Source organism: Mirounga angustirostris, unplaced genomic scaffold (genome assembly GCF_029215605.1).
Source record: "Mirounga angustirostris isolate CCGP_5_RB_7025 unplaced genomic scaffold, mMirAng1.0.hap1 SCAF_13, whole genome shotgun sequence".
Taxonomy (NCBI): Eukaryota; Metazoa; Chordata; class Mammalia; order Carnivora; family Phocidae; genus Mirounga; species Mirounga angustirostris.
The window spans coordinates 74205940-74231490 of record NW_026991721.1 but is presented as its reverse complement, the minus strand read 5'-3'; the positions used below and the strand labels follow the sequence as shown (position 1 = coordinate 74231490).

At 36.2% G+C, this 25551-nt stretch overlaps 1 protein-coding gene and 1 long non-coding RNA gene across 7 annotated transcripts in view; one reads left to right on the top strand and one right to left on the bottom strand.

The window, feature by feature from the left end:
• CCDC82 (coiled-coil domain containing 82) overlaps positions 1-23257 on the top strand; it is a 33865-nt gene extending 10608 nt beyond the window's left edge. For 4 of the 6 annotated variants that reach the window (XM_045894661.2, XM_045894660.2, XM_064577183.1 and 1 more), the window contains 5 exons: positions 6241-6333; positions 8162-8286; positions 11350-11520; positions 15782-15967; positions 21152-23257. In XM_045894661.2, the coding sequence (XP_045750617.2) occupies positions 6241-6333; positions 8162-8286; positions 11350-11520; positions 15782-15967; positions 21152-21217 (641 nt within the window). In that variant the 3' untranslated portion in view covers positions 21218-23257. Of the gene's footprint in view, positions 1-6240; positions 6334-8161; positions 8287-11349; positions 11521-15781; positions 15968-16340 lie in introns of all 6 variants that reach the window. The other 2 variants (XM_045894662.3, XM_064577184.1) reach the window with 2 other exon arrangements.
• On the bottom strand, positions 1457-25504 carry LOC135362399 (uncharacterized). The gene is made up of 3 exons (XR_010407028.1): positions 25462-25504; positions 13082-13195; positions 1457-2114 (listed from the first exon to the last, which is right to left on the bottom strand). It is a non-coding gene; the product is annotated as an uncharacterized LOC135362399 (long non-coding RNA).
• Positions 25505-25551: the final 47 nt, after the last annotated feature.

Sequence of the window (25551 nt, the reverse complement as noted above, 5' to 3'; positions counted from 1 at the left end):
CATTTTAGAGTGATAATGTATGACTTGTTTTTAATACTTATAAATGCTTATGCCATTTATGAATATAATAAAAATTAAATGTAGGCAGTTTCCAATTTGTCAAGGGATTATGATCTAAAAGTCGCTATAGGTTAATTCTTACACTTTAAAAATATATTTTCTCATTAAAGTAATAACCTATGTGATTATAATAATAAACATGTTGTGGCCTTGGTTAGGCTATAATTAGGGTAATATTTGCAGATTCATCCTCTTCCCAACCTCTCTAAGAACACTGACAACTACTCATAGCCAACATATGATCACAATTTGTGAGAAACATTTCCTAATTCCAAATTCACTACTCAGGTGAGAATCACAATGAGTGGCCAATGCAATTTTACCTTTTGGATGAGAACAGTTCTACCTATATGAAGACATTTTGTCACTTCCTCATTATCTGCCACTTGGCTCTGAGAGATGTGTCTGTAACACCTCAGAATAGTTTCCTTTTCTACTACACCTTTGATGCAGTTGAAGACAATCATGGTCTTTTTTCCTTCTCATAAATCCCCCTGTATTTCTCTAAATTTATTTTGAGACTGCAGCTCCCAGAAAAGATATGATAAAAAGTAGAGGGATAGACTAGCTGTGGTCCACTGTATTCCAGACCTATAATGTTCACATGCTAATAATAATATACACAGATAGATAGGAATAACCTTCAGATTTGTGGATACTGAAAATTGTTTTTCCAGTACTCTATGATATGTTCAAAGTGACAGAGAAGGAAGTATAGACAGAAGAGTACATCTCAGTCTACTAGTGCCTCACTAGATAAATACTTGCTAGAATACTGGAAATTAGACTAAACGCAAATATTAACTTAGTCTCCACCTAGCAATTAAAGAGAATAATTCTATCAACATAACACAGAGTGTGCCTAAGAACAGTCTTGCAACCATTTACATTAAATATTAAATTCTAGAATTTTCCCTTTTTTGTAGGATAAGTAAAAAGTGCCAGTGAAATCATATTGTAGCACAAGGGAAAGGTAACATTGCCCTGAAGACTCAGAGGAAGAAAATGCCTGTGAAAAGTGTTTCATTAAAGGAAACAGAAGAAAATTGTACAAAGCATTTGCTTTACAATCTGTGAAAAGGAAATAGGAAGTTGTAAGGAAAGAACAACTTGAGGGGAAATAGAGCTACCTGAGATAAGGATTAGTTGCTAGAAAATTAAAAATATAAAGTCAGAAATAAAATCTATACTGAAAGATGTAAACAACAGAATTAACAGTACAGAAAATCATCAGTGATATATAGGTTAAACTTAAGTTCTTTTGCATAGAGAAAATGAAAACAGTTCTAAAGGAGAAGATAACACATAAAGGAGTAGAAATGATCCTACTTCACAAATTTCTGCAGGGAAATACAGAACAAATGGAAATCTAAAGGAAGAAAATTCTATAGCTTTAGTGGGAAATGTAAAAGAAGATTTGAATGTGCTAAGAGACAGCATGTTTTTGGATGGAAAAACATGGAGATGTGAATTCAGAGGTGTGATAGAAGAAAATACTGTTGAGTTGCTGAACACATGCATTTATGCAAATTAAGGAGGCTCACATCCTAATAAGTTGATGAAAATAGATTTGCAAATAGACATATGAAGGAAATATTTTTCTAATTACAAGAATGAAGAAAAAGTTATCTAGCCATCCTTTTTAGAATTATAAAATGGTTATGCGTCTGCCTTCGCCTCAGGTCATGATCTCAGGGTCCTGGGATCGAGCCCCGCATTGGGCTCCCTGCTCAGCGGGAGGCCTGCTTCTCTCCCTCTACTACTCCTCCCTGCTTGTACTCTCTCACTCTCTCTGTCGAATAAATAAATAAAATCTTTAAAAAAAAAAAAGAATTATAAAATGGTTTAATACAGGGGTGCCTGGCTGGCTGGCTCAGTCAGTTAGGCAGCTGACTCTTGATTTCGGCTCAGGTCATGTTATCATGGGTCGTGGGATCAAGCCCCGTGTGGAGCCCTGTGTTGGGCTCCATGCTCAACAAGGAGTCGGCTTGAAGATGCTCTCCTCCTGCCCCTTCCCCGACTCATGGACACACTCTTCCTCACTTTTTTTCTCTCTATAAAATAAATAAAATAAAATCTTTTTAAAAAAGAACAAGACAAAATTTTCTACTTTGTTCTAGATGTTTTGAACAATATAATAAAAAAGTAAAACAAGAAATATAACTATTGAAAAGGAAAAGACATTATTTGAACATATATATATATACACACACACACACACACACACACACAAGCTATAAGTTTCTGACTCATTTAACCAGGGATACAAAGAGAAAGCATATGAATAGCTTGAGAGCAGGAGTAAATGCTGCATATATTTCCATAGTTTTCTTATGTTCCTTTTTTTCCTATTGCGGGGGGTACCTGTTAAGAGTAGAAAAAGAACCCAATTTCTTGCTCTGTCTCTGCTTTCTTACACTAGGCTCATACTTCCATTTCAAAAGAAAGTACACCAACACTCTGTGCTTCTATCTAAGAGAATATGTATAAACATTCACTCGGTTCTTGAAATAAACTTAGCACTAGCAAGACCACATCCTTCTCAGGGTTGGGGGAGAAAGCAGAGTCACTGCACAGGAATTCCTGAACAGTATCTCCCTCTATCCAGCTCTGCAATGTGCTAGGAAGTTCATTTTCTGCAAATATATAAGAGATCTGACTATTGGGGATTTGCAAAAGATCTCAGAAAGATGACCAGATTCACAATGAATATGTAAAATTCAATAGTTTTCTTGTATGCTATCAATAATTATTTAGAAGATATAATGAAAGACAATTCCATTTATAGTAGCAAACAAAATAAAGTTCCTAGGTCTAATCTTAGGAAGAAAAGCATGACTTTATAGGTACAAGAATAAACTTTACTGTGAAATAGCAAAGAAAACATGAATAAAAGAGACACAGCATGTTTCTGGAAAGCAGTAAATAGTACAAGAAATTATTTCTTCTGAAATTAACTTTTTTGGGATGGAGGGGCAAAGGGAGAGAGAGAGAGAGAATCTTAAGCAGGCTCCATGCGCAGCTCAGAGCCTGATGCTTGGCTCAATCTCACAGCCTTGAGATCATGACCTGAGGCGAAATCAAGAATCTAACACTTAACCAACTGAGTCACCCCGGAGCCCGTGAAATTAACTTTTTGATTCAACTTTGCAAAAACAATGCTAAAGTTCACTTGGGAAAAATATATGAGAATAAATAAAATTAGACAACAAACAGTAAATCAGAAGGATTGCCCCACCAGATATAAAAAGTTATATAACATTTCAGTAAGTAAAGCAGTGTGGTACTGGCATGAAGATGATGGCCAGATCATTAAGAAAGGTACAGGGTGCTGAAACAAAATCTTAGCATATATGTGAAATTAATATATGATAAAAGATGCATGGAAAATCAACAGAATGACTAAACTACCCTATGATAGGGTATGGGGAAATTGACTACCTTGAAAAAATCAAGTTATGCATAAACACAAAAACTGTTGATTTTCTCCTGTATTCTTTTGCAATTTTTTTTTTATAATCATAGAAGAAAATTTTAAATGATATTCCTAGGATGTTCCACAGAAGCTTATCCACTATAGGGATTCGAGCACTGGAAAAAAAGCTGTGGAGGAGGTCTGAGCTCTAATCCTGATTCTTCCTCTATCTAGTTGTGTGACCTTGGGTAAGTTCTTTCATCATTGGGTCATTTTTAAAAATTTTAAAATGAAAGATTTGAGGGGCGCCTGAGTGGCTTGGTTGGTTAAGCATCTGACTCTTGATTTTGTTTCAGGTCATGATCTCAGGGGTGTGAGATCAAGCCCCACATCAGGCTCCCTGCTGGGTGTGGAGCCTACTTAAGATTCTCGCTTTCCCTCCCACCACCGCTCTCTAAAAAAATAAAATACAAAATACAAAATAAAATGAAATGAGAGATTTGTATTATTTTCTCCAATTTCCCATCCAAGTCTAAAATTCCATGCTCTGAACTATATTATCAAACCTAACTAGCATGCAGAACAACATCTACATAGGGGATAGTAGCATGAAATCTAGAGTCACACTGTTTGGGTTCCAGCACCGGTTTCAACACTTACTAGCTGTGTGATCTTGGGGAGATTTTTCATCCTCTTTGTATTTATTTCCTTAACTAAAAATAAACTGAGGGTATTGATAGTACCTCACAAGCTTGTATTGAGAAATAAAGCAATGCATGTAGGTACATAAAACAATGCCTGGCATATACTTGCTCAATACAATATTTTTTCAATTTTTTTTTTTTTTTAAGATTTTATTTATTTGCGAGAGGGAGAGAATGAGAGACAGAGAGCATGAGAGGGAGGAGGGTCAGAGGGAGAAGCAAACTCCCTGCTGAGCAGGGAGCCTGATGTGGGACTCCATCCCGGGACTCCAGGATCATGACCTGAGCCGAAGGCAGTCGCTTAACCAACTGAGCCACCCAGGCGCCCCTACAATATTTTTTTCAATCTGAGATGCCAGGAGCTTAATTCCTCCACCACCCATCTATCCACTCAAGCACAGCGAAACTGAGGCCTTCCTGACTCTTTTGAAGGAGATTCTGATATTGGTAGGAGAGAGATTCTGTGGTTAGGCAAAAATTCTCCAGATGATTCTGATCCTCTGCCCTTTCCTTTTACTCCCAATTCTAAAGAAACACCGTCAAAGTCTTTAAAGTAGAACAACAGTTCCCAAACTCTACAGCAGGTGAGTAAGGTTGAGCATCAGCACATTCAAAGACTGATAAAATCAGAGGGATAAAAAATTCTATTTCAATTTATTTGGTAGTTAAACTTAGGAGCACAGGGAATGAATTTCATGGTTTTTTCCCCCTCAACATGCCTGTTAATATTCACAGAACATTTTTCCCTTAATATAGCTTGGAAAGTGCTAGATAAGAGTTTAAATGCAGTTTAACACTCACAAATTAAATGATGGTCCAATACTATATTATATCCAGAGGTTGATTAAATCTAATCAAAATTGAATGCTATTGAAGTATTATTTCATTTTCCAATTACATTCTACTGATTTTTTAAAAAATACTCATAAATGGCTGTGATCAGTTCTTTTGTAATTTAAAGTATAAGGGCCCCGGTGCAAATTATCTGCTATTGTCATTTAATTTTATTACTGCTTTATTTTGGCCACTTTAGTACTATAATAAATGTTTGCTTAAAAAAGATTGTGTACTAAATATTTTTCCTGAAATCTAAAGAGTTATACAGCCCTTTTAGTAGCTAAAATATAAGTAAAAACATTTCCCCATGTTAAATCTCATCTTTGTTTTATTTCAATGAAAGCAAGGTCAAAATTCACTCATAAATGCTAACATAGGTCTTATTTTGCTTAAATTTCTCACCAAGCATCATCCACTTTTCCTGAAATGCTCAGGCTGCCCCTAATATAGGTTCCCAGGCCAGGGCAAATGTTCTGTGATGACCATTTGGATCAAGGAAGAGGTTGTGTTTAATAGAGAATATTTCTACAGCCATAGTAAACCTTGACCCAAGAGCAATGGGAAATAGTAGGGACCTTCTCTCTTACCATTGCATGGCCCATCACAACAGATGATTCCATGGACTACATTGGGTTAGTGGGAAGGTAGGCTTATATATTCAGTATGAGAAAGAGAAGACAGAACTTTTCTAAACTGATATGGGAAATCCTAAATCTGGAGCAGCAGAAAGGGAAATGGAGTTTTTATAGCCATTGGGGTTTTGGCTAGGGTAGTAATTTCTTGGGCAATTTCATATGTACCATGTTTCGAAGAGAAGGAAAGACAGGAATTTCAGGTACATGTTGAATAATGTACCTATAAAAGTTTTCTCTCTTGCTCTAATTGTTAAGTTGATAATTAAACTTGGGTCCACAGGGGATGATCTGGGTTTTTTTTTTTTTTTTTCCACAATGTATCTCTTAATAGTTTCTGAATAGTTTTCCCTTAATAAGTTTGGAAATTGAAGATTATTTGAAATAACAACTTGAAATTTGGATTAGAAGCCAGTAAATCTGGAAAATGGAGATTTGCTCAGTGACAAGTCACTGAGGCAGCTATAAAATTAGGATAATTAAGCGAATTCTCCTACTTATAGTATTAATTTCTTAGAGAAAGGAACCTATTTTATTCAGGGAATTTTTATTTATCTAGTATATTCTAATATGTATTTAAAATTAATTTCAGATTCTTTTAATGACCACTATACTCACTTTGAAAGAGTTGTGAAGGCTCTTCTGATCAATGCTTTAGATGGATCTTTTCTGGGAACATTGTATGGTAAGTTAATACAAATGGAACAATTAGAGTTTTTTTTCTTTTTCCAATTTTTAAACACCCTACTAATATAATAATGTAATACTATGTAATACAATATATACTTAAGCAAAACCAAGAGACCCATTCTTAAGGCCCTCCAATTGTTCCCTCTAGGATCAACTACACCAGAAGCCCATTCACATCAAGAACTTGTTACTGTTTATTATTTGTGATATGTGGAAAGTGCAAAAGAAATATGTCATGTTCCCCTGACCTTAGAGAGTTGACAGTGAATGTGAGGATGTAGGACAGACTCAAAACAGCAGAGTAGTTCAATACCCATGTGTTGTCCCAGCCTCTCTGAGCTCATTGAATTTCACCAAAATTTATGTGCTGTTTTATGCTTTTGTGCCTTTGCTCATACTGTTTCCTCTTAAAATATAATCCCTTTCTACCCTAGATTTTCCAGGTGAGTATAAAATTGTTTTCACTGTCAAAGCTACTATGACCCACTCAGTATTTTTACTCCCTCATTTGTGCTCTCAGTTCCCTGGTGGTACTGATGTGTATATACTTTTCATACTGTATTGAAAATGTATTTTTGCCTTCCTCTCTTCTAAGAGTACAAGAAGAACCATACTTTAGATATACACTTATCCCTTGCATCTAGCACATCTGGAAGTTAATAAAGATTATAAATATGTTGTATGGAATATCTACCTAATTGCCTAAGTGAGATTTCATTCACAGTTTATTGAGCAAATATTTATTGAGTGCCTAAAGGGCCAGCATTTATCTGAGGGCTGGGGATATGGCAATGACTATGACATACAAGATTCCTGCCCTCATGTTGCTTAAAGTCTAATGGGAGAGACAGACCATGAAACAAATATATAACATAATACAATTTCAACTAGTGATTAGTTCTTGGAAAAAAAAAAAAACATAGGTTAAAGAGACCCAAGAGTGATAAAGGAAAAGAAAGTATCTGTTAGATTCGTCAAAGAAGGTCTCTCAAGAGGTGACTTTTAAATGAACGAAGTCAGGGGGAAAATAATGCATTGATCTATCTGAGAACACAGTAAGTGCAAAAGACCCTTAGGTAAAAGTAAGTTTGATGTGATAGATGAATGGATAAAGAAGAAGTGGTATATATATCCAATGGAATATTACCCAGCCATAAAAAAAAGCATGAAATCTTGCCATTTGCAACACATGGATGGATCGAGAGGGTATAATGCTAAGTCAGAGAAAGACAAATACTGTATGATCTCACTTACATGTGGAATTTAAGAAACAAAACAAATGAACAAAGAAAAAAAACAAAACAAATAGACTCTTAACTATAGAGAATAAATGGGCAGTTACCAGAGAGGAAGTTGGTGGGGGCGATGAGTGAAAAGGTGAAGGAGATTAAAAGTACACTTACTGTGATGTGCACTGAGCAATGCATAGAACTGCTGAATTGCTATATTGTACACCTGAAACTAATATAACACTATATCTTAATTTTACTGGGATTAAAAGAACAGAAAAGAATAAGTTTGATGTATTCAGGGAACAATTAGAAGGCCTCTGTGGTTTGTTCCTTTCCCTAATGTTCTGATGATAGAATCTTTTTTTCTTTACTTATCTTACTAAGGAAGAAATCCTTAAGTATTCAACTATTTAAATATTGCCTAATAATGTTTCTCAACCTTGGCACTATTGGTATTTGAGGCTGGATAATTCATTGGTGTGGCGGCTTAGACAGATAGATAGATAGATAGATAGATAGATAGATAGATAGATAGATAGATAATTTCCTAAGGGCTAAGTGATTATTTGCTGCTGTTGTTCCCCTGAACAGATGGCACCAGACAAAAATCATATGCACAAGATATGTTGACATCTCTCCATTATTTGGATAACCGCTTTGTTCAGCCTCGTCTAGAGAGTTTAGCTTCTAGAAGTCGTTGGAAAGAGCAATATAAGGTATACAGTTTAATTTGTTTTGAGTCTCTGGTTGGGGGCATGGGAGTGGCAGACCTGTCAGGATTTCAGTATCCAGTTATCAAACTGAATATTGACTGAATACTAACTGAATAATCTTCTAAATTATTGGCATTTTTCTTTGTTAATAATCAGCTTGTTGTTTCTCACCTTTTCTAAAGACTGCTATTGTTTTAATTATTGTAACACTTATTATATGTATCCAGTAGTTAAGTAGTTCTAAATGATGAATAACTTTAGAGCATCCCCAGAGCTTAGCCCATCTATTAAAATGAGGAAATTATCTCACAGAATATTAATCATTGTTTCAGAAAGGAGTTCCATTGCTAAAGAAGTTTGAGAAATGGTGGGTTTTAAACTTAATTGGAGGACCTTTCAAGGAACATTAATGTATGAATTTATACTATAAATCTTCAAGAGGGTGATGTAGAGTGCAATACTTTTCAAATTTGTGTTTTCCTATGAGGCTCCTTTTCATGAGCTACATTTTATCACCTCCTAGAATAATTGATTTCCATAACATAATCTGGGAAACACTGGCCTAGGTTGTCTTTGACATCCTTCTCGACCTTAAGGTTTTGTAATTATTGGTAATTAAGATTTTGTAATTCTACCAATATCAGGGAAGCATCTTTTTACTTTATAAGACTTACTCCATGTTATCTCATAGATTTCTATTTTTTTTTAATTTTATTTATTTATTTGACAGAGAGAGAGATAGCGAGAGCAGGAACAGAAGCAGGGGGAGTGGGAGAGGGAGAAGCAGGCTCCCCGCAGAGCAGGGAGCCCAATGTGGGACTCGATCCCAGGACCCTGGGACCATGACCTGAGCCGAAGGCAGACGCTTAACGACTGAGCCACCCAGGCGCCCCATAGATTTCTGTTTTATGAATCTCTAATAGTAGAGGCTGTCTTATATGTTTTTTAAGGGTTTTTTTCTTAATCTCCCTACTTCTAATATTCTATCTTTTAATGATTAGCGAGAGGAAAAAAAATGGCAAGGTAACAGAAGTTCAAGTTCCTAACAGTCCTTCTGGCACTTAAATCATTAGCTATTCTACCTCATTTATGTCAGGAGATTTGATTTCATCCAAGGCCTGTTCAGTCTTGAATTACCTGATAAATTAGCCACAGATGATTTAGGTTTAAGGGACAGTTATGGGATTACAGAAATAGAAGACTTCAGTTTGGAGGATGGCTGAGTTTAGGGCCACCATATATATCTTTTTGACATTGGGTAGGTTTTTAACCTCTCTAAACTCCACTCTCTTCCTCAGATACAGAAAATATTTACCTACTTTAAAGGGAAATATTTACTTACTTGGAAGGTAAAATACATAGCACGTTCTTAAATATTATTTTCTTTAATAGAAAAATAGCATATATTTATTGATCACTTAACTTTGCCAAGTAATTATGCAATGCAAAGTATCTTATTTGATCTTCAGAGTAACCCCATGAGGAAGGCACTATTCTTTCCTGTTTTAGAGTTGAGAAAACTGTGACTCCGAACACAAGGTTAAACAGCTAGTAATTAACTAGGCCAATGTTTAAACCTAGAAATCATAAATTCCTAGTATTTATCTGACTCCAAAGCCCACGCCACTATGCCATATTATGCTTAACTATACCATGGCATGTTATGCTGAATTTGGATTATCTGATGTTGAAATAATAACTGAGAGATACAAGAAAATATTAGCTTAAAAATTTAGAGACATAGAAAATTCAATATGATCTTGGTCAGAATTAGCTAAGTTATGCTGCAAAAAATAAATATGACAGGTCAACAATGAAAATCTTAACAGCTTAAACCAACAAAGCTTATTTTTCAGTTATATTATATGTCCCGTGTAAATCTACAATAGCGTTCTGCATATTGTAGTCTCTCAAGAGCCAAGCTGATAGAGCTTTCATCTTGAATGTGCTTCCATATGTGCCACAGAAACGAGAAGGGAAAGTGGTTTAGTCACCTATTTACTCTGAATGTCATCCTGTAAGTGACATGTGTCACAAACTGCCATGAAATATGAGAAATATTAAAAGTAGACAAAATACAATGTAGTTATGAATCATACAGTGTTAAAAAGGAAACTATCGGTATACTGAATATTTAATTACTATCAGGCTGATAGAGAATACAAATGTGGATCAGTAACCCTGCTAATATGCTCACTGTTTGTAGTTCAAATATTATGGTAAAACCTAATCTACACTACTAATTATGACAGTAGTATCTAGCACAGGCCTAGAGTGTGAGCAAAAATATGCAACCAGAAGTAATTGCACAGCTTAATAAAGCTTATTTATGAATGCCAAATATTTTCTCAGTTCACTTATTCGTTGCTAATTCAGCTATTAGACTGTCCATATCAGAGTTGGCCCCCTAGCATTCCTAGTTCCAACTTGCTTATTTCATAGTCCTTTAGTAAGTAGCCATAGGATGATCAAATCATTTCTGGAATATTTTGTGGGAAATAGGATATAATTTACACCAAAGAGACTGAATGTGATCTGGTTTTTCTCAGTTTTTGACTAACCGAAATGAATTCATCTTTTTGTTACAGTATCCTGAATTTTTGCTGCTCTTTTTTTCTAACTATTAAACCTCATTTACACTAACTAGAGATGAGAGGAGGGGGAAAAAAAGTAAATTAAAATCTGTGAAGAATACTACCTAACAGTAACTCAAAAGTAGGAAACTAATTTTTTATTAAATTATAAATTTAATTTTTATAATTATATATTATTTTTATATATATAATATATAAAAATATATATATAATTATATATTATTTTTATAATTATAATTATAAAAGCCTAATTTATAAATTCTTTTTTTTAATTTAAAAATATCTTGTCAAATATCTACTGTGTGCTCTGTATTAAAGTAAGAAATAAGAGTGTGTTTTGCTCTTACATCTTACCCCATTATTGTGATTCCAAATATTGGCTTTAATTTGGTTAGGTTCTTTTTATGTTTTATTTTATTGTTGTTTTTTTCCAATCTTGGAAAGCTTCATTACATTTTTCAATTGTTTTCAGGAGCGGGTGGAAAATTATTCTAATGTAAGTATCCATTTGAAGAATCCTGAAAACTGTTCCTGCCAGGCCTGTGGATTGCATCGCCACTGCAGATACTCAGTGCATTTATCAGGAAAGTTGTACAACACCAGGACTATGGAAACAGATGATTTCATGTCACATGATAAACAGGTATTTTTCCCTCTCATTTTAGTTTTCAGTATTTAGAAATTTTCAATACATAGCTTGCACAAATAACCCTGTTGTTTTTATAAATGGAGAAAGCACTAGGAGAAGGGAAAAGAGTACAAGGAAAGAGGGTATACATTTTGAATGTGAAAAATATGTCTTGCCTATGTCTATGGCAAATTCACTCCTAATTCAGATACTAAACTTTGTATAAGTATACATCACCCAAACTGTGGGGAGGGGAGAAGGGTGTAGGATGAGGATGAAAAGGCAGATAACTGGGGCAAGGGAAGCAAAAGTCCCCTTTAAGTCCAAAGGAGAATTTAACCCAAGTGGAAAATTTTATGGCAGATAATCTACCAAATTGACAGTTCCCAGATGCCTGTCATCTTAATATGAGAATAGAAAGAAAACGGTGTTTCAACCTAGAGTGTATCAGAATCAAAATCTAGATGATCAACACATACTTAAGGTGCCATTAATTTTGAATGAAAAGACAAAAATGAAGAAAATATTGGAAATATTTGAAGAAAAGTATTTGTAAACAAGCAAAGCAGTACAGTGTGAAGAGAGAAGTGCAGGGTGTAGTCTACTTCTATTTATTTTTTAATCTTTATAAAAGTATTACATTTATAAATGCAAAAATATTAATATTGAGAGCTTCCTCTGGTGAGTCTGTATATCCATGAAGGGTGTGTGTGTTTGGGGGCTCTCAGAGTTGCCTCTAAATACTGCCAGTCAGTTATTAAGCTAGAAATAGATTATTAATCTAAATCCTTCTGCTACACTGGGTAGTATGATTCCTCAGTACTAATGGCAGTAATTGACCAGATTTCTCTAAACAATCTGTAAGATTCACTTAGAAAGTTTGCATGGGGATAATGAATTCAGAATTAGTCTTTAATGTATCATTTGACAAGTTACTATGAAAACACATTTCTTTTCTCAACATAGTCTATATGCAAATCTCCCCATTGTTTAAAAACCGATCTATGAATTTTTATGAGTTAAGACACATAGAATCTTTTTTTTTTAGGTTTTATTTATTTATTTGAGAGAGAGAGAGAGAGAATGAGAGAGAGAGCACATGAGAAGGGGGAGGGTCAGAGGGAGAAGCAGACTCCCTGCTGAGCAGGGAGCCCTACGCGGGACTCGATCCAGGGACTCCAGGATCATGACCTGAGCCCAAGGCAGTCGCTTAACCAGCTGAGCCACCCAGGTGCCCAAGACACATAGAATCTTAATAAAAGTGATTTAATACTTTAAGGATCATATTCTATTGTATAGGTCAAAAATAGTGCTGTACATTCACAGTCTTTGCGGTCTACAGCTAATCCTGGAAAGGGAAGTGAGTTAGAAAACCATTTCTGGAGTTCTGATATTCCTGTGAAAGAGCAAAGATTCTGTATAAAATAGTTACTCAGATATCTAAAAAATAAAAGAGATCTCACAGAATAAAAGCAAAGAACATTAATACACCAGTCACACAATGGAAAACATCAAAGTTAACAAATATAATAGAAAATTATTATTTTCCATCTAAAGGTATACAATTAAAACCTACCTTAAAATGCCAGTTGATAGCTCTCAAAGTAGCAACGTATTTTTAAATCAAATGATAAAATGCAGTTTTGTCATGGTTGCATTGAAACTAGCAGTTTCATGGACAGTAAAATTCCTAGAGAGAGAAAGATTATGATACATCTTTTTAGAATACTGGATAACTACGTATAGCCAGAATCATAAAACTATACATATTCAGTGCCCATAAGTTTATGCTAGGCAAAGTAATCCAATTAAAGCAGATGACACAATCATGAAGTTCACTGAAGCATTTACCCTTTTCTGTGAACACTTACTAACAATGGTTTAGGCTTTTAAAATGTGATCACATTTTGGGGAAAAATAGTGTGAGAATATTCTAAAGGTAATTTGGGGTTTATTGATCTACATAAGTGTAAGTAGCGGCCAAGAAGATAGGAATTAGAAATGGAAAGACGTAAACTATAATGTTAAATATTTTCAATGGGTATTTTTGTTTCATACAGGTAAAAAAAAATTTAAATAAGGATTTTTAAATACCTCTCCTTCCCTCTTGCCCCAACTTAAAAATTTTATACAGATAAATTCCTCAGTTTTGTGGAAATATAAAATACAGTGTGCTGGAAATTTTTAAAAAATTATATTATTCTTCTACTGTACTTTATTCAGAACAGCCATAGGAGACTTCTCCCACACAGTCTACTTTGATGACAGAAATGGAGAGACAGAGGGTACCGCTTGTGGCCACTGCAATATTGTGGTACCTTTTTCACTCAAAGTAAAAAAGGAGGCATCAGCAAGGGAACTGTTAGCGTTGATATGACTGGTTTGATGATAATGTTGAAACAGGAAGGTTCCTGGGAGTAAACAAGCAATGTACAATAATACTGATTATTTCTAATGATCTGAAAAACAGAAAGGTTTTCATAGAACTTGAACAGAAATCTGAACCTGGTTTTCTTCAACTTTCGAGGATTTTAAGAAAGACTGTAAGATGTCCCAAATACCATCTTCACAAGATGATGCATCAAACCTGACTGTTGCTGATCATATGTAACTTTTATGCAGTTTTGCCAATACACTCTTCATTTTATTACTATTTTTTTGCCAATATACTCAGATTATTTATTGAACTCATCACCTCTGTGAACCCTTGCAGTGTGGCTTCAGAAAAACAATGCAGTTCTTTGTCAGATTGTCAGATAGAATACAAGTTACATAGATCAATACTATAACTCTACCACTTGACCACTTGTACTGAACTCATGAAAGCATAACCCATTAGTGAATTAGGCACAGAGACAAATATATGATTTAACAAGGAGTTTGTCTATTTCCTCAGGTTAATCCAGAGAAGAAGATTGATCATGTTATAATGTTTTTAGCTGTAAGGTTTAGTTTTTAGATTTCCTATTTTCGTTATTAGTGTGTGTAACAGTACATATGCAAAACATTCTGAAAGAGGAATGTTCTGGTTGGTTGATTTCACAAGAAGAGTATTCTTTTTTTTTTTTTTTTTAAGATTTTATTTATTTGACAGAGAGAGACACAGTGAGAGAGGGAACACAAGCAAGGGGAGTGAGAGAGGGAGAAGCAGGCTTCCCGCCGAGCAGGGAGCCCGATGCGGGGCTCGATCCCAGGATCCTGGGATCATGCATGACCTGAGCCGAAGGCAGACGCTTAACGACTGAGCCACCCAGGCGCCCCAAGAAGAGTATTCTTAATCATAGAATCCTGGAAGTCCACATAAACATAGAAATTAAAATTCTCATAGCTTGCTAATAATAAAGTATTAATGTGTTATATCAGAGTGACTAAGGAAACAAACATGACGAAACACAAAGTTTTTTTTTTATATATATTTTTTAAATGAGCAATTCTTTTTTTTTTTTTAAGATTTTATTTATTTTCGAGAGAGAGAATGAGAGACAGCATGAGAGGGAGGAGGGTCAGAGGGAGGAGCAGACTCCCTGCTGAGCAGGGAGCCTGATGTGGGACTCGATCCCCGGGACTCCAGGATCATGACCTGAGCCGAAGGCAGTCGCTTAACCAACTGAGCCACCCAGGCGCCCTTGACAATATTTTTTGGAAAAAACTAATTTAATGAAAAACTGCCAATACTGAATATTGGTTGTAAGAGTTTGTTTCAGTTTTACATGTGGCTTATAAGTTTAGAAAATTATCATTAATCTAGGCATTTTTAACTCAGTAACTATGTACATACAATTGCTTGCATGCTTTTCTTGCTTCAGGTATTCCCATCCTTCTGTGTTAAAAGCCATTTTTCTCCTCCTTCTCAAACTTGGCTAACTATTTTCTGACGACTTAGTTCAAGCATCACCTACTCAAGGATTCTTCTCATCACTGAATTGGGTTAATTGTCCCTCTTCTCTACCTTGATAGCATCTCTTGTCCAGCATTTGACACATTGTTCTGTGATCGTTTGTTTTTCTCCCAAGACTGTAAGCTCCCCTAACACAGGTAGTACATCTTTCACTTACATATCTCCAGTGCTTAGCCCAATACTTGAAACATAGCAGATGCTCAGTTTTTCTTATCTAAGTTATATAATGAGAGAAGGTAAAGGAACCATTGTATAAACATTTTAAAAATTAATAATGCATTTATTAGATTTTGCTAATATACAGCCAGAAAGGCTATATAATCATTAGTATATTTTTTACTTCATATGTCAGATAATAATGTTTATTCCTTGATTTAGGTGTTTACTGTTGGCAGAATTTGTGCTGATCGTACCCGAATTTATCATAAACTAAAACATTTTAAGTTCAAGCTGTACCAGGAATGTTGCTCCATTGCAAAGACAGAAGAAGTTGAAGATGAACAGGTTAAAGAAACAGTGGAAAGAATTTTCAGTCAGTCAAAAGAAAGTGGCTGGATTAAGGAGGTAAGGTGAATATAGAAGAATCATCTCATTCATAGATTCTGGAGCCTAATTATGATCAGCAGAAGGATACAAATGACTAGAGGACAGTGAAATTTAAAAGAGAATCTCTCCTTTTCCCTGTCTTTGTATTTTCTCTTCTTCCACCCATTCCTTTCATGCTTATCATTGTCCCACCCTGAATAGGTGCCCTGATGTTCTAAGCATTCCTTCAGCTCATCAGATAAATTGAAATCCTCAATAATACCGTCCTGTAATGAAGGACCTCTGTCCTTTCACTTTTATATATATGGTATTCCTTACATATATATTAAGTCCCTATTTTCTTTGACAAAGTATAGGACTCACCTCTGCTTGTCTGCTTCCTATTCTTTAGAACAGTTCTTGTGACCCGAGAGTGAAGAAGCACCTGGTACCAATCTGAGGAAAGGATCTCGGCTGCCAGTTCTAATACCCCCCACATCCTCTTCTTGAGGACATGGGCTGAGCAGTGAGCACTGTAACTGAAGATCAAGGGGAATGCAGAGGTTTCAGGCCACGGCACTGATTTTGATCCCCCCAAATCCTGTTGATCACTAAGTTTGATATCAGGGATAAAGTGGGGGTTTTGAAGAGTGCACTGGATTCCCGAAGATCTGCTGGCAGCTCATAAGCTCTGGTCTGCTCACAGAGCTTTTAGAATTGTTTATGGTACTTGGAAAGAATGCTAATATGATTGCAATCTTCTAAAACAAGTCTAGTTACGTGAATGTATGAGAGAAAACATAGTAGATTTTCAGGCAACTCAGATCAACAGTATATTTAATCTTTAAAAAAAAAAAAAGCCTGACTTGAGATCTGTTGCCTAGGTTATTTATACCATAAGGGAATTTGTAAAAGAGGAAGATAAAAAAGAAGAGAGCTCAGTGAATAAACTTACAAGCAGAGGGAAAGAAAAAGAGAACAAACAACAGGAACTTGTCAGGACACGTCATGTCCCGCAGAGGTCTCCCAGTCTGGACAGTGACATCAGAACTGGTTTCCCTTCTGACAGTTCTCCTCCCACCACAAGCCCCCACCTGGTGATCTCTCTGCTTCCCCCGCCGCCCCCCCATCTGGAACCTTCCGTAGTCTTTCTCTCATTTTACTCTCCTCAGCTTTTTATCTTTTACTTTGCTTCGACTTCTCTCCCAGTGCTTTCCTCCCTGTCCTCCTCTGTGCTTTTCTATTAGCCTTAGGGAGGAGCCATGACTTATCCAGTAAGTCCCATCTTCATTTTCCATGATGACATGAAATTCTTAGCTGCTTTTATGGGTGCATTTAAGGGTTGCCAACCCTCCAGTGGAGTTGAAAAGCCTATTGGGACACCATTTTTTAAAAAATTGTGTAGAAAAATCACTGCGCATGTACTATACATATTATGTAATAATAGTATAAATGGGGAAGAACGTTAAAAAAAATTTTTTTTTAAAGATTTTATTTATTTGACACAGAGAGAGAGAGCGAGAGAGGGGACACAAGCAGGGGGAGTGGGAGAGGGAGAAGCAGGCTTCCCACTGAGCAGAGAGCCTGATGTGGGGCTCGATTCCAGGACCCTGGGATCATGACCTGAGCCGAAGGCAGACGCTCAATGACTAAGCCACCCAGGCGCCCCAAGAACGTTAAACTCCTTGCAGAGAAAAACTAAAAGCACTTCCAGATCATGAACCTTAGAAAAAGCTTAACAGGATTTCTAAAAGAAGGGACCTGGAATAAGAAAAAATACTCTTAGGAAGAAAAAAGCCAAGTGTTCTATTATGCTTCAAGAACAACACTTAGTAGTGGACAGTTAAAGTAGTTCAAGATCATGCCAGTCTAGGACAGCATGCACCTTTTTTTCCACTTGCAATACCAAAGAGCTTCATTTTCTTTTTGGGATCCCTCCTGTTTTAAAAATATTTATCTATAAATTTTCTCAAAAGATGTCCTAGAAACTAAAGTTCAGAGCCACTGTAAACCCATATGCAGCTTTCTGTGCTGTGATTAAACTTCAGAATTTATCAAGTGCTCTGACATTTCTCAGCGTCACTCCACCTACCCCTCAGAGAATGTGAGTGTCCTTGTGTGACAGCCTTGCATGTGCTTGTGACGCACACCTTCTTCCTTGGTTGCAGGCTCATGGCCATAGCTACCCTAACCCTTCTGAATGCCAGGGCTCAATGCTGCTTGAGTTGCCCTATCTGTGGCCCTTTTTGCTCTTACTTCCTAATTATTATGTCAACCCCTTCTTTTACCTCACACAAACTATCTGGTCCTGGCTTTCCTCCCAGCTTGTATTACACACCTTGCTTTTTCCCTTACCTGCCCCTTCCTCCTCCAAGCGTTTTTCTTCCCTTGTCTCAGGATATCTCAGCGTATCTTCCCAAAGACCTGCCAACTAGACTGACTTCATTCTTCTTGTTCCTCCTCCTAACAATTGAGCTAGGATGATCTGTTTTTAACCTAGGATGACATTAAAGGGTAGGAGCTACTTGAGTGTAAGAAAGGAATGAATGATAAGAAAATTATAATAAAACCAAAACCTATAATAAATATAATAAAAGTAATTGTCTCATTCTAAATTTGACTGGAAGAACATACTATCATATGCCACTGGCTAAATTCTAATGAATGTTTCTTGTTAAGAAGAAAGTGAATGTGATGATGGGATTTCCAGAGAAGCTGAAGATAGGGTTGTTGGGATGGGGTGGTGAATACATGAACATCAGGAAGTGAAGAAAGTACGTCAAAAGTATCAAGTCTCAGTTTTACAGTTGTATGTAAATTTTAAATGTATTACATAAAGATTGTTACATAAGAAAGAATTTTAAATAATGATTTGATATCCCACCCCTTCCTGAAACTTTTTATGTGGTGTCTTTTTCTTTCTCCCCTTTAAAACTTTTTTTTCCTTTTAATTTTTCTTTCGCTCCTTAAACTGATGTTTCTCAAATCATGGCCCTAACTACCTATGTCAGACTCACCTAGAAGTTTGTGGAAAATGTGTAGTTCCTGGCCTCACTGCAGACCTATTGAATGAGAATCCTTGGGGGTGTTAAACACCCAATATTTAACAAATCAGGTGATTCTTAAGCAAATTAAACATTGAGGGCCCTGCTTAAAGGTGCATGTCACTCTAGGTTCCGTTCTCAGCCTCCTTATAGCTGTCTGCCTCGGTAAACCCATTCCTTTCTTCACATCTAACTGCTCTTTTTCTGAGCAGAAGACTCCAAACTCCTCCTTTTATGTTCTGACCTCTTTCTCACACTCCCTTTCCACAGTTCCACCTGTTTTAATCAGTAGATCCATCCTGGCACTTGAAGGGGTTAACATAATAAGATCCAAACTCTCCAGATTTTTAGGAAAAAAGAATGATGGAACCAGAATCTTTAAATGGATTGAATGACCAGGAATTACAAACTGCCTTCTCTCTGAGTTTCACTTTTCCTTTGGAGGGCTTTTTTTTTTTTTCTTCTTACTAAAGCTGCACCCTGCCTGGTCCCTCCCAACTTTAAGTCTTAGAAATAGCATACTATGATGGTTAAAAGCACAGATTTAAATATTTTCTAGCAGTAGAATCTGGAGGCAAGTTACTTTATTTCTCTAAGTTGTCTCTTCAGTAAAATAGGAATTAAAACAATAATAATAGAGTTTTGATTGTGGAAATTAAATGATCAACACATTTTAAGCATTTAGTATTGGACCTAGCAATTAGTAAGTGATCAATTAATGTTAACTATTATTAGTAATAAAAGCAAGGAGAGATTTCCCTTACTTTTCTTAGTATAGCTGGGACAGATTATAATTTTCCAGAAAAAATTTAATAAGAGAAAAAAGAATATAAAGAAAGATAATATAAAAAGCATAAAAACTATCAAACTTTTAAGGTATAGGTTTTTAATTCTAGAGTACTTTACTTCTGTCTGGTAGAACCTAAGTAGTCGGTCAAAAGAATCCCTAGGTAGTTCAAAGGTTATTTCCCTTCCTGTTCTTTTCTTCATTCTTTCCAGAGAAGGTGATCCAGTCACAGATCTTTGAGGGGACAAAAGTTTCATGGCCCTGTCTAGAAGGGAAACACATTCCTCCTATGCTTTTCCATAGGTTCCTATCACCACCAAAGTCAGGGTCATCAGGATCCTCTCCTCCTTTACTAGGAGTGGAACCAGAGTTCATAAGTAAAGAAATCATTAGGTCAGTTAATCTCCTCAACTGAAGTCAGCAGTTGAGTTTCCAAATCACAGTTTCCAAATCATCTGTGAAATTTCCAAATCATCCTGAGTCCTCTCTTATCTTGTCCTACCCTGGTCTTGACTCTTCATCTTCATTGGCTGTCACTCGAATTTGGGATCTCATTACCTAACTTATTACAATAGATTCATAACTAAATGCCAAAATATTCTAGAATGGATGTTTTACCATTTTTCTTAAAATACACCCCAGATCATGTCAGTCTCTGCCTTAACACTTTAACAATTTCACATTGCCTGTCACATTATTGCTAAACTCCTTCATCTAGCATTTCATACTTTGACCACAGCCTCTTTGGTTCAGTCTCCTTTCTCTCTATTCCCCTAAACAAACCTCAAATTGTAGTCAAACCTCATACTTTCTTGCCTTTTCACTGTTGTATGGACTGTGCCCGCCCCCCCCCCGCCAAATCTTTGCCAACCAAATCCTTTCTCCCATGACAGTTTAAGTGCTTCTCTTCTTTTCTGATCACCTCAACTAACCATGGCTACTCTCCTGAACCTTCATACAGTGTCTATATAGTTCTTTATGGCACTTGTTATTGCTGTATTACCACTGAACTCTGGTCTTCTAGGGACAGGGAAAGCAATTTTTTTTGTACCTAGACAGTCATTAGAAAGTATTCAATATATGTTATGTGTTCAACAAATTTTTGTTGAATAAGTTATTGAAGCTGTTATACTTCCACAAATATGATAATAGAAAAATTATAATTTATAAGAACATTATGAGATTAATAATAATGTTCAGTTTGATCTCTTTCCAATACTTCATGGGTTAGAAATGCTTATTTGAAATTGTATCCCTGTTTATAAGAATTTTGTTCATGATTATCCTGAAATGAGAAGTGAACATGTTCCTGTTTGTGTCTCTAGATTGAAAAGGCCTACCTTATCTTCTTTGCTTTGAGTAAAATAACTAGCTTTTTTATTGTATACACAGAAATATGGTCAACTTCAAGAATATCTAAATTGGGCGGATTACTTTCAAGATGAGAAGTTTGACTGAATTGTAACACATTTCCTTCAGAGAAGATTTTATAAATTCCTGTAAATGTGAAGATCATGAATCTTGTTTCTCTGTATCATGTGACATATTTAGATATTTTGTGTGTATTTTCATGGCAAATATCTTGTTTAAAACATATGTTCATCTTAATTTCCATAAAATGGCACTCTACAGTCAAATAAAAGTTTTATCTGCTGTACATAGAAAACAGAAGTCTAATAATTTTTAAGTAAGAGTATTTTAAAGTTATAAAACAATGCCTTTATAACAGATGATTATCAAGCAAATGAGCTGTTCGTGTCCTGTCAGCTTAATAGACAAATACTGTATTTTAAAAATGAATTCAGACTAACATCTATGTGTATTTATTATTGAATCCCTGCCCAGATGTGTTTATTATCTTTTCACAGTATTAAATGATCTGCACTGATATATTCTTTGCTACTCTCCTTATTTAGATCAGTGGACCGTGGAAGAAACCGAATGTCTCATTCAGTTCAATCCCCTCATGTCAGAATCAGATTGTAGTTTACCCATTCCAAAGAGGAGAGCTTTTCTCCTTTCCGAAAGTTCCCTTTAGAAATAGATCTCAGGCCTCCAGAGTCTTTCAACCGTCACATTCAGGAATAATTTTGTGATATGTATTTTCATGCTTCACAATGTTCTTTCTATCTTTTATTCAATTTGTCTACATGTTAATGATTAAGATGTATTTTATTTATTTTTATCCAAAACCTTTCCCATATATATATTTATGTTAGGATCTGAAGACCTCAGAGAGACAAATTCAGCCAAAAATAGTTTAAAAGAATACTTTGGCATCTGCATTGCTTTGCACATCTAAATTTTCCCATAATATAATAAAGTGAAATGGTTTCATAGTGACCAAATGGACCCTGTCTATTCTGTATCTTTAATTCTTAAAGGTAGTGTCATAGTAGGATCTATTTTACGGTGCAATTTTAGATAATTGTTTCTCACCTCAAGTGTTGATTGAACCTGGCTTCAGTTATTATGCGGTTCATGCATGGAGTTCAGTGTATGTGCACACATAAAAAGCTACACTTTATTAAGTCCTTACATAGAGATTACTTAGTATTTTCATCAGTTTTCTGAAATTATCCCTATTCTTATTGTAAGCAAAACGAGTGGAAAAAGCTCACAAAAGTGCTGAGAATACTGAGGCTGATGTTTCACGTGAGAAGTACATACCTTTTTGAAAAGTGTGAAATAGAAATTTCAGTCACATATCTCTATTCTTATTTCTCTGGCATATGGAAATAATCCTTAACTGAAATGAAGCCATAGTTGAAAGTTGAAGATGAAGTGACAGTGCCCAAAAAGAAGCAAGGCAGAATTGGAGGGAAAGTAATAGTCAAGTTGGAAGGATGAAGGATCATGAATGACTTGTAAAAAGGAAGACCATGGAAAAGGAAAGCGAATGATTTGTAAAGGATCTCTAATGCCCCTGGAAGCATCACTTCTCATACGTGCGTGACACCACAGACAAGCTTGAGAATGCTGAAGAGCGAGAGTTCCTTCCACCTGGAGTTTTTAAAATTAATTTATGTATTGTTTGAAATACCATGCATTTGATTTGTAAAAATTAAGGCACTAATGATTAGAGGGACTTAATGATGGCAGCTGACCCAGTTCCTAGGTCAGGCACCTTGTTGGCGTGAAGCATTTTTCCTGTTGGAACAGCATTCTGACTGTTGATCAGGAAACGTAAAAGTAGTTTTGCTGATGTCTGAGGTTACTGCAACCACGCAAACTTCTTCAGTGGGTGTTTGAAGAATACAAGAGGCTTTTAGGCATACGGTAACACCAAAAGAATGGCAGAGAGACGGGCTGTTAGGAAATGAGAATGAGCATAGATTAGGGGGGCCAAAAGCAAGTAGTCCATAAGAAAATGGCAATGTTGAAAAAACTGAATTAACCTTTACAGGTATTATGACATACTGTCTTATTTTGTCATCATCATAATCATCAGTATCATTGATTCAATATAACAATAAAAAATACTTTGTAAACTTAAAATCTCACATGTCTGTGAACTATTTAGATCTGGGCATTATTACTGTGGTGTTAGGTGCTTTAGTGTTAGGTAGCCATGGTTAGTAGAGATGATGAGAGAAATGGACAAGTAAAAGGAAAGTAATGCTTAGAAGAATTCATATGGCTACCCAGAAACTTTAGGGTTAGAGAACAATACCATAAAAAGGGCAGGGGGGGAACGAGGAAAAAATAAATGTTTATTTTATTGGCAGGTGGATGTGATTGACCATGTTTTCTCACTTGTCTGCTCTCATTTTCAGACGGGTAGTTCTATTCACTACTCGTTTCTTGGAGGTATTACAGGACTGGCTTAGACTCTAGCAAGCTGATTAGAGTATAATTGCAGCTTTGCTATATTGAGGCAGCAAGCCCAGTGGTTAAGAGAGCATAGGTTTGACATCAGTGTTGAGGTAGAGTCCTGAGCTGTTACTTGAACTGGAACAAAGAGCTTAATTTCTGTGAGCCTCAGTTTCCTCCTTTCTAAATGAGGTCAGTAATACTTATCTTTCAAGACTGTGGATTGAGGGAGATCTATGTGAAGTGCTGTGCCTGAAACAGTGATTAAATAAACAGTAGCTGATGTGAATGGAAATGAGGATGTAGATGATAATGATTTCAGCTTGAAATTAAATGGCTGTAAAGGACAAATGCATACAAAAGACACTCTAAAAAAGTGACTTACACCACTGAATATAGTATGAAAACTTATTACATTCCTGCTTGACAAGTTTTTAGGTATGTCCCTGTCTAGCATGGAAATCAAAGTTTATATCAGAAAGGAATAGCAGATTTGACTAAGGATTCTGAGTTACTAATGAAAACCAGTGCTACGACATAACTGTCGAGTGAACAGTTTTAAATTTAAATATTACAATTTCTTTTATCAAGTACGATTGCTGAATATAAAGTACCCATAGTAATGGAAGATAATGTCTAATGAATACAACTTTAAAAAAATCAAATATAAAATGATCAGAACTCCTTCGATTTTTAATGATACCTCATGAGAGAGTTCTCCATCAAATTTGTATACCTAACAAAAATATATTTCTGCCTTTCCCCACATGAGTAGTGAGGAACTTAGCCTTGGAATGGACAGATAGAAGTTCCAATGAAAAGTAAAAAAGTTACATTCCATCAGAGCATACTTGTCCCCAGTTCCAAACAAATACTCCAGAACTTGTGAAAATAAAATGGACTAAAGGAGGCCAGCCTACTGGGAACTAAACTGTAAATAAGTCCAGTCCTACAAATGGTTGCATTGACTTTACCCATTCATTTCTATCCAGAGGTCAGTTTGGAGAAGGACCATGTTACTGAGATGAGAGAGTTGATTTCATGAAGTCCCATTGCTTGAGACCTCAAATCCAAATGACTTCCAAGTTAGGATACACAGCATATTTAGAGTCCTGACTATCCCAATATTGGGCTCATCTGCATGTATTCTCCATAACTGATAATGACAAGCAGAGTCCAATCTACAGTTTGAGATCTTAAAGGCAGGATCACATGAAGATGAGGGGACAAGAGTGTGTAACTGATATATTTGGTTTGTGTTATTAAACTTCTTGAAACTCGACTGCTACATACTGATTTTCCTCCTTAAATATGTAAACCAGAGCTCCACGGAGACCTCAGATCTTGCAGTTGTTTGTCACAGGTAATCTTGTGTTTTCAAAGAAAAACCTTTATTTTCCTTTCTAGAACTGGTATTGGTGATTTCATCGTCATAAAATCTTGTAATTATGCCTACTGATTTGCTTGTAATCACCCAGGTTGACTTACCCAAAGACACACAAAACAGGCAGGCAGGTAGACAGACACTCGCCTGCCCTTTCGGCGCTAGCAATGTGATTTCCTCTGTACCCCGCCCTCCTCCCCCTCCCAACACGCACAAACTCACCCGTCTTCCTTATTATACTAATGAACATTTCCTCGGTGCTCACCCAGCTCTCGCTAGGGTGCTCAGTGGTGTCATTTACAACATACAGAAAAATGAAAACGGTATCCTCAGGGGGGCGTAATGTAGGTCTGAAAGGGAAAATACATTCCCTGGCCGGGAACTGCTGAAACATTCAGAGCTGGTGAAGTAGTTGTGTAGAGGTTGGGGAATTTCCCCAGCCTTCCCCACTTAGCCCAGGGAGGCTAAGTGAGCCCCACTGAGACACGCAGGCTCCGGGACTTACCTCTTCGGCCACTGGGAGGCCCTCTGCGTTCCCCTTTCTCCGGGGCCGGGCTGCAATTACTCACTCGTGCAGTGGCACCAGCCTTCCACC